The sequence below is a fragment of the Gigantopelta aegis genome, chromosome 9 (assembly GCF_016097555.1).
Source record: "Gigantopelta aegis isolate Gae_Host chromosome 9, Gae_host_genome, whole genome shotgun sequence".
NCBI lineage: Eukaryota > Metazoa > Mollusca > Gastropoda > Neomphalida > Peltospiridae > Gigantopelta > Gigantopelta aegis.
This window is the reverse complement of record NC_054707.1, coordinates 64,270,129-64,286,220: the sequence shown is the minus strand read 5'-3', so window position 1 is coordinate 64,286,220 and position 16,092 is coordinate 64,270,129. Positions and strand designations below refer to the sequence as shown.

At 34.5% G+C, this 16,092-nt stretch overlaps 1 protein-coding gene across 2 annotated transcripts; it reads right to left on the bottom strand.

Annotated features, from left to right (window-relative positions):
- Window positions 1–216: 216 nt before the first annotated feature.
- On the bottom strand, window positions 217–15,068 carry LOC121382309. 2 transcript variants are annotated; one of them, XM_041511886.1, is made up of 8 exons: window positions 15,001–15,068; window positions 13,850–14,303; window positions 13,108–13,216; window positions 10,681–10,797; window positions 7,412–7,518; window positions 5,529–5,602; window positions 4,675–4,858; window positions 217–760 (listed from the first exon to the last, which is right to left on the bottom strand). In XM_041511886.1, exons 2-8 carry the CDS (start codon window positions 14,214–14,216, stop codon window positions 603–605), a joined length of 1,116 nt encoding a protein of 371 aa, XP_041367820.1. In that variant the 5' UTR covers window positions 14,217–14,303; window positions 15,001–15,068; the 3' UTR covers window positions 217–602. The 2 variants fall into 2 exon arrangements, with proteins under 2 accessions (XP_041367820.1, XP_041367821.1); XM_041511887.1 differs by having other exon boundaries at window positions 10,681–10,773.
- Between the last annotated feature and the right edge of the window lie 1,024 nt (window positions 15,069–16,092).

The window sequence follows — 16,092 nt, the reverse complement described above, 5'->3', positions numbered from 1 at the left end:
TTATAGTAATACCGTTGATAATCTCCACTAGCCCTCACAGAAGCTTTGGCTAGTACCCTATGTATTATAGTAATACAGTTGATAATTTCCACTAGCCCTCACAGAAGCTTTGGCTAGTGCCCTATGTATTATAGTAATACAGTTGATAATCTCCACTAGCCCTCATAGAAGCTTTGGCTAGTACCCTATGTATTATAGTAATACAGTTGATAATTTCCACTAGCCCTCATAGAAGCTTTGGCTAGTACCCTATGTATTATAGTAATACAGTTGATAATTTCCACTAGCCCTCACAGAAGCTTTGGCTAGTGCCCTATGTATTATAGTAATACCTTTGATAATCTCCACTAGCACTCACAGAAGCTTTGGCTAGTGCCGTATGTATTATAGTAATACCGTTGATAATCTCCACTAGCACTCACAGAAGCTTTGGCTAGTGCCTTATGTATTATAGTAATACCGTTGATAATCTCCACTAGCCCAGACCAACAATTCACTAGCTGGGACCAGGGGCTAATGGACTTGTTGAACCCTGACACCGCTGAGGCCGACAGTATACTAGCAGTGAGAGTGAGAGATTCTTAGGACATAGTGTAAGCAGTTTACACACGGTCGTCTGCTTTCCCCAGTTTGTCGTGTTTCTGTGTGTGCTTTATCAGATCTAGAATCTGTTCCACCAACTCGGCAGTTTGAGTCTTGTGTATCCGGTGTCCACCCCTCTCAAACACGAGAAATCGAGCCAGCCAGTCTCCAGCAAACACTGCAAAAGGAACCACAAGCACAAGTGAACAGATGCAGGTGCAGAGTGAGGGGAGGGGATGGGGGGGTGGGGGGGAAGGGAGGGCACGCCAATCCTCAAACTCAAGTTTATGTTTTGGAGCTGTTTCAAAGATATTTTCCAGTAAAGCATGAACAGAACCCATTAGAAACTGTGCTAATCACTGTCCAATATTCTTTATTATCCAAAGCCATCCTGGCTATAGGCGCGACATAAACATCAATATTATTATCATAGTAACAGTTGTGCATATATACATAGTGTGATATTTAACAATCAAAATTACATGAATAGAGTATATAAAATGTCAATAGGAGGGTAAACATAATATATTAATTTTTAATGAACATTTCCCTTCTTAGAAAAGCCTTGTATAAATATTTTCCAAGATTGTTTAAAGTTTTTATATTTTCCGAGTTCAATAGTTTGATTAACTTAAACACGGAAGGTCTGACGTAGAAGTATTTCTTTATGTAATTTATTCTTAGATCATGGTAAAAAGGACAACTCAGAATAAAATGGAATTCGTCTTCGATTGTTTCATTATCATAGTGTACATAATCTGTTTTCTCTTGGGGTATTTTGGCGTCTCCCGACTTCAATACAAAGGCAATGGTCAGATAATCGTATTTTGGTAATCAGTTTGCTGTATACAAATTCAAGGCGTTTTTTTAGATAGTTCTTGACATTATGAGTAGGATTTAGATGTTGATATAAGAATCCTTTAGATGACGAATCAATTATTCTGTTACAATCCTGGATGAAGTGATCCTCTAAACGTTGTTTAACTGTGAATAAGAAAGAAGTTTTATTTTCGACCTGTTGGCTATCCCATATGTGAGGAAGGCCTACTTCTAGTAGAATATTTTTCACAGAATTTGCCCAATTAAATCTAGGGAGATTGATATCATCTAATAATAATTCGTAGCAGCTCTTTAAAATACAGTTGTTAGTATTTAATATTTTCAGCCAATATTTAATAATTCTGAATTTTCGAGAAGTGGTTAAAGGAAAGCGACCAAGTTCTGCGAATACCATCATATTAGTACATTTTTTACTTACACCAAGTATTCTTTTGCAGAAATCGATGTGTACCTTTTCAATATCTGTAGCGCTATGGTATCCCCAAATCTCGCAGCAATAGCTTAATATGCTGCTAACATAAGTATCAAACAAATATAACTTAGTTTCTACATTAAGGTTACAATCATTAAATTTTCTCAGCAAACCAAATAAAGCTTTGCGACCTTGATTAGCAATGCATTTTTGTGTCTCAACAAACTTTCCATTGAATTTTAATACCAATCCCAGATAATTGAATTCATTTACTATTTCCAATTCGTTATCCCCTAGATACCACTTTTCATTATCTCGTATAATACCTCCGTTACGATAAGAACCTTGGTCTTATCGGTATTAATACATAAATTCCACTTATAACAATATATATTTAGACAATTTAACATTTCTTGCAAGCCTTCTATACTTTCTGAAAAAATAACTGTGTCATCAGCATACATTAGCAATAATAAGTTCAAATATTTCAATTCGTAAGAGTTATTGCAGTGGTTTAACAGGTCAAGTTCAATATCGTTGACAAAAAGAGAAAAGAGCATAGGCGATAGTGCGTCTCCCTGCATTAAACCCACACTAGTTGAAAAAGAATCAGAGAAGGACCCGTGGTGTTTAACACATGATTTAACATCATTATACATTGATCTAATTATAGTTAATAGTTTTCCTGTGACACCGTATCCGATTAGTTTATACCAAAGACTATTTCTATTAATACTATCAAAGGCCTTTTTGTAATCAATGAAACAACAATATAAACGTTTTTTATGCGCTAAAGTGGATGATAGCAGACTATGTATGGAAAAAATTGCATCACAAGTTCCATAGCCAGGCTTAAATCCGAACTGGGCATCAGATATAATATTGTGATTACTGCTCCATTGTAGAAGTCTATTGTTAATAAGAGAAGTAAATATTTTGGATATAACACTTAATAAAGTTATACCTCTATAGTTGCCTACATCGTTAGGGTTGTTCTTTTTGTATAAGGGTAGGATGATCCCGTTTGACCAAGAATTGGGGAAATAACCACAATCAATAATGCTACTGAATAGCTTGCTTAAAACGGGTAATAAAATGTCTTTAAATTCTATGAAATATTCAGTTAACAGAAGATCATGGCCAGGGGTTTTGTCTCGTTTAAGATTTGAAATAACATGTTCAATCTCAGCAGGTGTTATTATTTTATCCAATTCTTCAAAAACACTTTCATTATGGGTATTAACTGAGGTATCGTCAAATTCATCTATCATTTGGGTAATATTAACCTGTTCAACATGATCGGTGTTTGTTAAATTTTTAAAATGTATAAAAAAATCGTTGATTGTTAATGACGTATTAACTTGCTTACGTTTGTTCTTAAAACGCTTGAAGAATTGCTTTGGGTTATGTTTTTTCAAATAATGCAACAGGTTACCTTCCTGATATAAATACATTCATTTTGCTTTACCTATATGCTGTTTATATGTTTTCTTTTTTACAGCTAAATTATACCTGTTCTCGAATGAAGAATGCTTGTTAAACAAATATAGAGCCTCCTTGTAACTGCGATATAACTCACGGCACTTATCATCAAACCATGGTTTGTCACGGACTGATTTTAGACAATGACCTCCAACAGTTTTACATTTAACAGTGTGGGAACAGTATTGTTTGGTCGAGTCATTTATCAGATGAGTTAAATCAGTAACTGATTTATCAATACTTTCTTTGGTGGGACAAATATTTTGAAAGAGAATCTGTAATTGTTCGGACTTTCCGCTTAAACTGTTTAAAATATCAACCTTGCATTCCTCATTCCAGATAGTTAAAGTCATATATAAAGGATTACCTTTATTAACTACAACTTTGTTAAAAAATTTCAATGAGCAAACAACCTCGATCAAACAGGGCGCGTGGTCAGAAAACATATTAAAATCGCACACTGTAAAGTCGCTAACGATATGAAGTATGTCGTTGGAGCATATAGCGTAGTCAATACAGCTTGATCCATTTCTATGATAAAAAGTAATGATGTCCAGACATCCTTGCTCAATGTTCTGCAGATGCATTTATTTTATTCCTTTTCATCAATTAGAGTGATTTTACCATTAACTTATAAAAAAGTTATATATTACTTGTAAATTTTTGCTTAAAATGTTAGAGAGGGAAAGGAAAAAGAATATTTGTTTAGTGACACCTCAGCACATTTTAAACTACGGCTATTTCATGACCAACATGGCAAGTTCAGCTCTTGGTTTTGGTTCAGAGACAGAGACTTAGTCTTCAGGAAAAGCCTGCTACATTTTTCCATTAGCAGCTAAATAGCTTTTATATGAACTTTCCCACAGACAAAATAGCCAACACTACTCCCTTGATATATCAGTTGTTGGGGCACTGGTTGGGATGGGGAAAAACTCTTCAGAGAATTGGTCCATTGAGAGTCTGATCTAGCAACTGAGCTACCAGTGATCAATTCACCAAGGTGGATGGAGTGAAGATTTACCTTTCAGTGGAAGTTTCATCTACTAAGCTACCAGCTATGGATTCCCCAAGGTGGATTGAGTGTTTTACCTTTCAGTGGAGGTTTGTTTGGTATACATATATATTTTTATCTACTAAGCTACTAGGTATGGATTCCCCAAGGTGGATTGAGTGTTTTACCTTTTAGTGGAGGTTTGTTTGGTATACATATATATTTTTATCTACTAAGCTACCAGCTATGGATTCACCAAGGTGGATGGAGTGTTTTATACTTTAGTGGAGGTTTGTTTGGTATATTTTTATCTACTAACTAAGCTACCAGTGATCAATTCACCAAGGTGGATGGAGTGAAGTTTTACCTTTCAGTGGAGGTTTGTTTGGTATATTTTCTTCAGAGTATTCAATAACACAGTCTTCTGGAATACACATATGCTTCAAAGCCATCTCTTCCATAATTTTAAATTGTATGATTCTGTCGTTTCTGTTACATGCCATAAAGATGGGCAATTTCCTTTTAGCTATCTTAGCAGCATAGTCAGGAATCTGTGAAATGTGAAGGAATGAATGGTTCTTTAATAAGCATTCTTACAATACTTCAAAAACAATATATGTCCCTTTCCGAGCCTAGCACATCTTCATGTTCATGGGCCATAACACTGTGAAAAAATTAAATCACCATGAAAGTCAAAATTGATCTATAACAGTACATGGTAAAGATATACACAAAATATTAGCTCAATATTTTGATGCATTGTAAAAAAAACAAGAAGTCTTGAAAACAAATATACACAAAATTTCAACTCAATATCTTGATGCATTACAGAAATAAAAGTTTGCAAAACTATATGTGGGACAAATGGACAGACAGACAGACAGAGTAATAGAGATGAAACCTACAATTGTATAGTCCCCTCCGGTCAGGTAGTATTGAGATAATCTTAAATTTAACTTGAAGCTCTGGGATTTGACTGTGGGAAACTTAGTGTCCTTTCATATAAAAATCTCCTTAGGATATGAATTAAATGCAATTGAAATATCATAATAAATTTTTAAAATATTTAAGTACATGCATGTCAATTAATACATGAATTTATACAGTAAAACTAGGAATTTTGTCTTCCAAATTGAGAAAATAAATTGCAAAGCCTTTGGGGAATGGTATCAAATATTGGACATCTGGCAACATAGGTGATAAAAACACTTATGAGAATACCTTATCAAAACGTATTCTGGATACAACTTGAAGAGTGGCAACTAGATGAAGACCAGAGGTGACATCAACTAATCCTAATAAGAAAACACAAAAATAGGATTAAAGGTATATCATAAAAACGTTAAACTAGAGCACATTGATTTATTAATCATCAGCTATTAGATGTCAAACATTTGGTAATTTTAACATATAATCTTAGAGAGGATACTGTTACATTTTTCAATTAGCAGCAAGGGATCTTTTATATGCACCATCCCACAGACAGGACAGCACAAACCACAGCCTTTGATACACCAGTCATAGTGTACTGGCTGGAACGAGAAATAGCCCAATGGGTCCACCGACGGGGATCGATCCCACACCGATCACGCATGAGGCAAGTGCTTTACCACTTATGATTTCACAGAACAGAGCATTTGTAACCAAGTAAACCTATTGTAATTACAAATTAACCATAAATCCTGATTTGCCTTTCTTTTGGTGTCCAGTATAGGAAAATTAAAAAACAACCACCTACATGTATTACAAAAATAAACACTGTTAAAGCTACTGAACCTATTTTCCGAGGTACATAACCTCTTTATTTCACAAACCATTACTGTTGAGCTACATGTGCTACAAATGCCAGGATGATCATAAACACATTGAATTTACCAAAACTGATAATTATGCAAAATACTTTTAGTAATGTGTAAAAAAATCTGTATTAGCCAATTGGTACATTTAATATATAGTTAGGGTCAGTGGCTTTAACAGGAGTTACCATTGTCAAATTTACAGAAATATACATAGATAATTAAGCAACCTTGCATTGCCTTTTTTTCTATACCATAAAATGTTCTTACTCTTTTAAAACCTCTAATTTCAGGACAAAAATCATTCTGCTCCCCACCTCACCTCCCTCACCTCCCCCAACTCCCTCCACCCCCACCCCCAAATGGGAAGCCATACTACTACGCTGTTGATGCTGCCCTAATAGCAGATAGAAAGCAGGTGCAGCACAAAATTACTGTTGCCAATTTTAAAAGTGCTATGTCGAAGTTGAAACTACACTATTTTGTTATTTTCTTCTCACATTTAATTATACTAAGGGGCGGTTGTTTAGCTCAGTCAGTTGAGTGCTCACCTGAGGATTGAACTATCTCGGTGGATCCATTCAACTGAGTGTGTTTTTTCTTGTTCCAACCAGTGCACCACAACTGGACAAAGGCCATACTATGTGTTTTCCTGCCAGTGGGAAAGTGCATATAAAAGATCCCTTGCTGCTAATGGAAAAATGTAGTGGGTTTCCTCTGATGACTACTAGTATATGTCAGAATTGCCAAATGTTTGACATCCAAAAGCTAGTGATTAATTAATCAATGTGCTCTAGTAGTGTCGTTAAACAAAACAAACTTTAACTTTATTTGTAATAACTAACTACAAATTAATCAATCCCACGCATAATTTTTCCCTAATTAATTGTAAGTTGTTAGATGTGTGCAGCTTGCAAGTGACACAAAAATCAGGTTATGACATAATATAATACACTTCACAGCAGACCTACATGTACCATGGAAAGAAAGAAAGAAATGTTTTATTTAACAACGCACTCAACACATTGTATTTACGGTTATATGGCATCAAACATATGGTTATGGTTGAGAGAGGAAACCCGCTGTCGCCAATTCATGGGCTACTCTTTTCGATTAGCAGCAAGGGATCTTTTATATGCACCATCCCACAGACAGGGTAGTACATACCATGGCCTTTGATATACCAGTCGTGGTGCACTGGCTGGAACGAGAAATAGCCCAATGGGCCCAACGACGGGGATCGACCCCCACACCAACCGCGCATCAAGCGAGCACTGTACCACTGGGCTACGTCTCGCCCCCACTTACCATGGATTCTGTAATAAAATGCCAATAATGACATCAGTGAATTCTGCAACCATTCAATACGAAAAAGCCAAGCCGCAAATCGCACTAAAGTGGGTGGTCTCATGATTCTAAAAAGATACAAGAAAAAGAACAGTTTTAATTAACTGAGTTTAAATTAACTTCAATAAATTATTGAAGTCAATGAAATATAGGATGTTACAATTCAATAAGAATGTGGGATTTAAAAATAATAATAATAATAATTAAAATTCATTTATTCAACTAATCATGACCAGGACCACTAAAGTTATTATTTAAAAAACAAAGTTGCAGCATATTAAAAAAAAAAAAACCATATATATTAAATCATCAGGTTTTGTTTTCTTCCTGTGACACTTCATCATTTATTTTGTTGTTTAGATCTTTGCAATTTTGGCTATATTCAAGCACATTTTGGAGAAACAGAAGAAAAAGTTTGTTTTAAACACCACTAGAGCACATTGATTTATTAATCATCGGCTACTGGATGTCAAACATCAACATATACATGTAGTCTTAGAGAAGAAACCCGCTACATTTTTCTATTAGTAGCTAGGGATCTTTTATATATGCACCATCTCACAGACAGGATAGCACATACCATGGCCTTTGATATACCAGTCATGGTGCACTGGCTGGAATGAGAAATAGCCCTTGGAGAAACAGATCCCTGGTATGATACTACAAAATGGTATGATGTTACAAATAGACACATGAATTATACATGCAACTGACAATATGTATTGATGGCAGCAGCAACATCTTTATTGAAACTAGTAATAATTTGATAATATAGGATGGAGAAAAGACTGCAGCTTCAATGATATATTTTAACAAGAGTACTGGTGAGGTACATAATATGCCCGTCAGGAGTTTGATGGAATACCATATATATTAATGAATATGTTACGTGTATGATTCAATTCTAATTATGTGAAATTTTTGCAATGGGATGGATGAACAGTTTGTTTTGGACAAACTACTGATAATGCTGTATCCATTGCAGAAGGTGCTGTCTGATTAATGAAGTCCTGACTTATTCAAAGGTTAAACAAGATTTTCCTATAATGTTCAGAATATAGACAAATTATTCTATTTATTTGTATCACAGGTTTGATGGTCCTGTATGCATCTGTATGCAAGATATGGTCCGGACAAGGATTTACTGTTATGTGCAGTAGACCGTGAAAAGAACGTCACAGTGACCAAGTAATAGTATGCGACACACCGCCATCCCAAGTTGTTCCTACATCTGAGATTTGATGGTTCTGTATGCATTTGTATGCAACATATGGTCCTGACAAAAAAAATTAAAAGACAGACATATGTACATACGTACGGATGGACAGACAATGCCATACCATAATACACACATCATAGTCGGGTGCATAAAAATACCTTAAATATTATTGAGATACACCATAAATGTGGCCAAGAATATTGAGTTCTATCTATTCAGTGCATTTAAATTACATCCATGTTTGATGAAAAAAAGAAAAGATTTCCATCTTAATAAATTTCCAGCTGCATATTATCAAACAACACAGTTCAGTTTTACAAGGGGTGGGTTCAAAGGATATACATGTAAGTCCTCCAGCTGCCAAAAAATATCGACATGGACAATTGTTTTAACAATCTTCGCAATGAAATTCGGACAAAACTGAAATTCATTAAATCTGAAAGCTACAGTTTTTTGGTAGTGTTTAACAGTTTGACAATTACACATTTTTTTATCATTAACTTACATACTAATATTCTGAAATATTGTTCCCATCTCCTATATGAAATAAATCCCATACACTATTAGCAATTTATGACAATACAGGGGTGAATGTTAGTGGGTAACATGGTAGTGTATCCCCATCCATATGCCAGGTCCATTTTTTCTTACCAGTATTCATTTTCATTAAAGTATTGACAATTCTGACTTTGCGTTTAAATGCAGTTTTCATATCTTGGAGAAAATTGCTATATTTTAAGATTATCAGGGTGAAACTCTTGGTCCTCTTTTCTTTTTTTTTTCTTTTTTTATCAAAAAGCAATTTTAACCAGAATTTTCAAAATGTTTTACAAACTTGAAACAGCCTTTGTTAGAAATGAAAACATACATGTCATTTTCTGATATATGACTACAACTTTGCAAAAACAATTTTTTTTTTTGGTTTTGACTTTACTCTGGGTTCATACACTTATTTACTAAACACATTCCATGACCTTTGAAAAAAAAAAATTGTGTGCAATTCATGACTTAATCTACAAAACACAAATGACGTCATATGATAGGATTTTTTTTTTTTAAGACTGTATTAATATACATATGTCATACATGTGCAGGGCTCACCCTGGATCAAAAATACCTGTAGCCAAAATATTAGCCAAATGGAATTTTTATTAGCCATATTGAAAATGCTTTAGCCAAAATTGTTTTACGCAGTACTGTATTATCGTATAGAGTATTTATATATGAATATGAAAATGCATCTTTTTCAGCTAATTGTGTACAAACTGGAATAAATCTGAATAACAAAACCGTATTACCAGATCAAAATCAAAGACAGCAATGGGGGTTGGGGCAGTTAATATATTACTTCAATTTTTTAACAGGGGTGGGGGGTGATGCATTATCTTCAGAGTTGAAAGCCAGTACCCCGTACACCCACCCCCACTTCCAAGGTCTATGACATTAAATTAACAAACATACAGAAATATGGGGGTTGGTTGATGTTTATGGAGGGTGTTTTTTCTTTCTTCCTTTTTTTTCCCAAATAAAAATTTGAGAGCTTTTTTTTTTTAAATATAGAGCTCATTATTTCTTTAAATATCAATCTTTATGTTAGTTTGAATAGCTTCTCTTTTTTTTTAAGTAACCCATCATTTCCACACTCCCAACAATTTCATAATTTGCACCATGTTGTTGCTGTTGATTTCAGCGTCATGTTAAATGTCTGTTGTGATTTCTGCTTGTAAAATACCTAGGCTAAGAATGCTGAAAAAAAAAAAAACGTTAATAAAATTAAAACTTACGGTCTTTTTAAAATCCAGCTAACTTATTAAATGTCACCTCAGTCTTACAAATTCATATCTAACATTATCTAACAAATATGATTATTGGAAACTAATTTTATGCAGTGAAAATGGCTTAGCCAAAATTTTATTTGCCATTTTTTGTAAAAATCACCCAATGGCTAATTTGGCTACAGACAGCGCAAGCCCTGCATGTGTATGCCGTTATTATAAAGTTAATCATGAACCTTTGGGGTCTAGCGCCGACAGCACTGATGAATCCTACTGCTTTGACCATGTGACTACTGGCAGCCATCTTGTATCCAAGCCAGCTTCCTCCACTGAAACACAACAGCACGTCCACCCTGTAAACAGTGGAAAATTACAATGTTAATACTCATTTTGAGGATATTCCGGAACAGCCATCTGGCTCATACAAGGAAACATGCACGCACTGTCTAACCAGTCAGAATCAGTCAGACATTTCAAAAACATTATCACCTGGTGTAATTCTTATACAGTGTACATATGTTCATAAAGTTCTGAAATGATTTAACAAATAATCCATAATTATTCATTATGTTTTTTAATGATTTGTTTGTTTTGTTTAACAACACCACTAGAGCACAATGATTTATTAATCATCGGCTATTGCATGTCAAACATTTTTTACATAATAGTCTTAGTGAGAAAACCTGCTACATTTTTCCATTAGTAGCAAGAGATCTTTTATATGCACCATCTCACAGGCAGGATAGCACATGCCACAGCCTTTGGTATACCAGTTGTGTTGCACTGGCTAGAGTGAGAATGTTTTTTTAATGAATGAAATTACATGTAGTATGGTTGTGAATTAAAGTGAACAACTTCATGTTGGTAACATCATTTCGTTACTTGAGCATTTTTGTGGAAAGGTAATCATGATAATATTCACAATCGTAATTGATTACTTTCAATTTTCTTGCAACTGTAATCATAATGAGGACAGTCTTAAGTAATTATGATCAACTATCATGATCGATTACTTTTTATCAAGTAACCATCCCATCTTGAAAACAAAGAGAAGAATATCAAGTTACAAAGACACAATGAGGATCATCACCTGAGCATGTTAATGGATTCATTTTATGAAATATCAGGTGGGGTTTTTTTTGGATGGTGCATCAAATATTTAAATTAAAACCATAATATATTAAAAATATTTTTTTATGTATAAAACAGTCAAAATGTTTTCAAATAAAGTGTCTTTGACATTATATATTAAATGACCTGATCAAAAAACATTTCTTGGTGTGGGTTTTTTGTTCAACCTACAATTTATTTCATATTAAAAATATATTTGTTTTTATTTATTTATTTTATTATTTCTTGGTGTGGGGTTTTTTTTCAACCTACAATTTATTTCATATTAAAAATATATTTGTTTTTATTTATTTATTTTATAATTTTTTGTAACATTTTAAAGCTTTGTTATTCCTGTGTCCTATTAGATTTCAAGAGCAAGAATAAGTTTACCGTTGTCTGACAAAGCATAACTGCACAATTATATCGATTAATATCCAATAACTGTTGTGTCTGGTAAAGTGTCAGCTGGGTTTTGACAAATCCACTAGCCATCTGGCTTGGCTATCGAACGTTTTATCTGGGCTAGTGGAAATGATCAACAGTATTACTATAATAATACATAGGGTACTAGCCGAAGCTTCTGTGAGGGCTAGTGGAAATTACCAACTGTATTACTATAATACATAGGGTACTAGCCAAAGTTTCTGTGAGGGCTAGTGGAAATTATCAACTGTATTACTATAATAATATATAGGGCACTAGCAAGTTTCTGTGAGGGCTTGTGGAAATTATCAACTGTACAAATTACTATAATAATATATAGGGCACTAGCCAAAGCTTGTGAGGGCTAGTGGAAATTATCAACTTTATTACTATAATAATATATAGGGCACTAGCAAATGTTTCTGTGAGGGCTAGTGGAAATTATCAACTGTATTACTATAATAATATATAGGGCACTAGCAAACGTTTCTGTGAGGGCTAGTGGAAATTATCAACTGTATTACTATAATAATATATAGGGTACTAGCAAACGTTTCTGTGAGGGCTAGTGGAAATTATCAACTGTATTACTATAATAATATATAGGGCACTAACAAACGTTTCTGTGAGAGCTAGTGGAAATTATCAACTGTATTACTATAATAATATATAGGGCACTAGCAAACGTTTCTGTGAGGGCTAGTGGAAATTATCAACTGTATTACTATAATAATATATAGGGCACTAGCAAGTTTCTGTGAGGGCTAGTGGAAATTATCAACTGTACAAATTACTATAATAATATATAGGGCACTAGCAAACCTTTCTGTGAGGGCTAGTGGAAATTATCAACTGTATTACTATAATAATATATAGGGCACTAGCAAACGTTTCTGTGAGGGCTAGTGGAAATTATCAACTGTATTACTATAAGAATATATAGGGCACTAGCAAACGTTTCTGTGAGGGCTAGTGGAAATTATCAACTGTATTACTATAATAATATATAGGGCACTAGCAAACGTTTCTGTGAGGGCTAGTGGAAATTATCAACTGTATTACTATAATAATATATAGGGCAAACCTTCTCAAACATTTGTTGAAAACTGGTGAAACTATAACTTTACCGATTAATATCCAACTTGTTTAGTATCGCACATAGAAGTTGAGCTTGACCTTCAGGGCTGAAATCAAGATGTCTGACCTGCCATTTTGTTATGGTACTCGGTCCAGCACCTGCAAAGATTGAGCAACTTTTAAGTAACCAGGAAAACAATCATTTTTATTACACTTGACAGCATATAAAATAATAGCATATATGTCATACAATATATAAATTTACAACCTCCACAACTGTACAGTTGATACACTATCAAATATCAAATCAATGGAACTCTTTCTTGACAAAATTAGTATACCACAAAAGGGGAAATCCTCATTTTATAGTTCGGCTTTTTTAGTCAGTAGCTGAGTGAAAGAATTCTCACATCTTTATACCAAATAATGTTTTTAAAAATATGTCTGTTATTTTATTAAATTTAAACAATAAAGAAAATGATATACCAGTATTTAGTGTTTTGACCATTGCTACATGTATAAGCTGTGTAAAACAGATGTTCATGCAGTTTAATAACAGAGTATTTACAGATTAAGAGTTATTTGATTATCGCCAAATTTACTAATTGCAAATTTTAAAAACAATTGGTTAATTTTATTTTAGCAAAATAATTTCATGCAATAATTGCTACATGTATTTTGTTAGGAAATAACTCCATTTTTACAATTATAAAGTCTAATAATAAATAATTTGGCAAAACTTTCTGCTCACCCAGAGTACACAGAGTTTTTATTTATTTTTGTGCAACAAACCTGGAAAATAGGGTACAACAAGTCGAACACCTCTTTCTGGTAAATGTGAACAGAAAGGGACAAACTCATCAGACTGAGCTGGCATACCAGTCAACGCTATCACTGTCGGTACATCCGTAACGGCCTTATGTTTGTGAGTGTCTAGAACGGTAATGTCAACATTTATTTTCTCATCTCCGTCTTTCAAACCTGGCTGTGAGACTTGTATCTTCCGCCACAGGTTACTGGTTGACATGTCTGTGATAGAGGTACGACTGACACAGCGTACTACAGTCTGTGAAGACAGTATTAATAGTGTTGGCCTCAGTACAGAAAGATGGGGGTAGAACATCCTCCAATGTGGGAGACACACCAGTCTTCGTGACATAGCGTTATGGTTACATGTATAACGGAGTTGAACAAAAATCCTTTCTGAAAATGGAGACTTTACAAATGGAGAGATCCATTGCTGTTTCTGCAAGAAAAGAAAAAAATAGAAATATATTTAGATTTATTTAAATGCAATGTGTAACTGTCCCAGGAAACAATAAGACATAGTAGTAGATGTAACAATGTATGTGTGGACAATGTGTTCAGATAATACTACTTAATAGTAGTGTCTTATTATCAAACGAGTACCAACTAGGTCTAGGCTTTAAGTTTAGGCTACATGTAAGACACATGTGAAAATCAATTCAGTGTTGCTCCACTTGTTTTCTGTTGACAAAAAGAATGGACCCTTTAATAATAAGCTGCCATGACTATAATACCACAATCTAATTGAAATTTGCACATTGATCTATTAATCATCGTCTATTCGATGTCAAACATTTGGTAATTTTGACATTTATTATTATTCAATTGTCTTGGAGAGGAAACTCGCTATATTTTGTCATTAGTAGCAAGGGACCTTGTATATGCACCATCCCACATACAGGATAGCACATATCACGGCCATTGATATACCAGTCGTGGTGCACTGACTGGAACGAAAAATAGGCCAATGGGTCCACCGACAGGCATCGATCCCAGACCGACCGCGCATCATGATCAAACGAGCGCTTTACCACGGTCCACTGGGATACGTCCCGCCCTCCTGATGGAAGAACTTAATCACAATTTGTAGTAAATGAACAATAAATAATAAATATGCGCTCGTCTCTAGATAGCACCTTAAATTCATTCCTATTAAATTAAAGCAGCTAGCAAAGAGAGTTCCATGCAACGATATTAACACAACCATGTTGTCATAAGGGAAACAACTCTCAATTACGTTTCGGTTGGTGAAGTAAAGGGAAACAACTTGTTCCTGAGAAAATGTTTTACACAAGCTGAGTCTTTATGCACCTCGGTTTAAACCACTATACCCTTTTATTATTAATAGATATGAATCCAACCGTCCCACTTGCCATACGAAACAAAATTTTATTTGAATTGATTTTAAAACACGAAAAACTACGGGAGTAGATCCAGGATGTTGTAACAGATGGGACATAAAATTCTAACAATTTGAACTTGAAGAGGCAAGATCTGCGGGGGTAGGGTGGAGGGGTGTAGGGGAGACCGGGGTTGGTTGTCACACGGGTTGGTTGTCACAATGGCCATATCTTTCCATTAAACGGCGTAAGCGTACTGGACTAAGACAGGTGTGTGGCTTGAAATGTTTATATTCTGCCATATTTAAATTATAAAGATTTCACGGTATTTTTCTGAGATTTCAAAAGTTGACTTTTTTTTCGCTCTGTATGTATTTTAAAAAATTAATGTCATTATATTCTATTTTTTACCAATTGTACATTTTGTTTGAGATTAGTACAGTGTTAAACAGATATGAAAGTCTGCTTCTTATGGTGTAAACGTATAAGCAATAGACTAGTACACTAGTCTGACGGACAGTAATTATTGTGAATGGATCGTGAGGGGGCAGGTTGTCACACTGTGTCGGGGGTTGGTTGTCACATACAATAACACGTGACAACCAACCCAGGTAACGCAAAAGCATGGTGAATTGCAATTTACATACCTGCATGCATGCAATACATATGTACATGCATGCATACATGCATATATCCTTGGTTAACATTATTTTTATAATGTCTCGGTGACCAAGCGGTAATTGTGGTGATCAAGGAAATGTGAGCGATTGGGTGCCATATGTTCGAGTCCAGGCAACGGCATGAAAGACAATCTGAGGCCAAAACAGATGTTTATCCCCTGTGTCCGTCAAATCCGACATGTAGACAATATATAGATATTCATACATT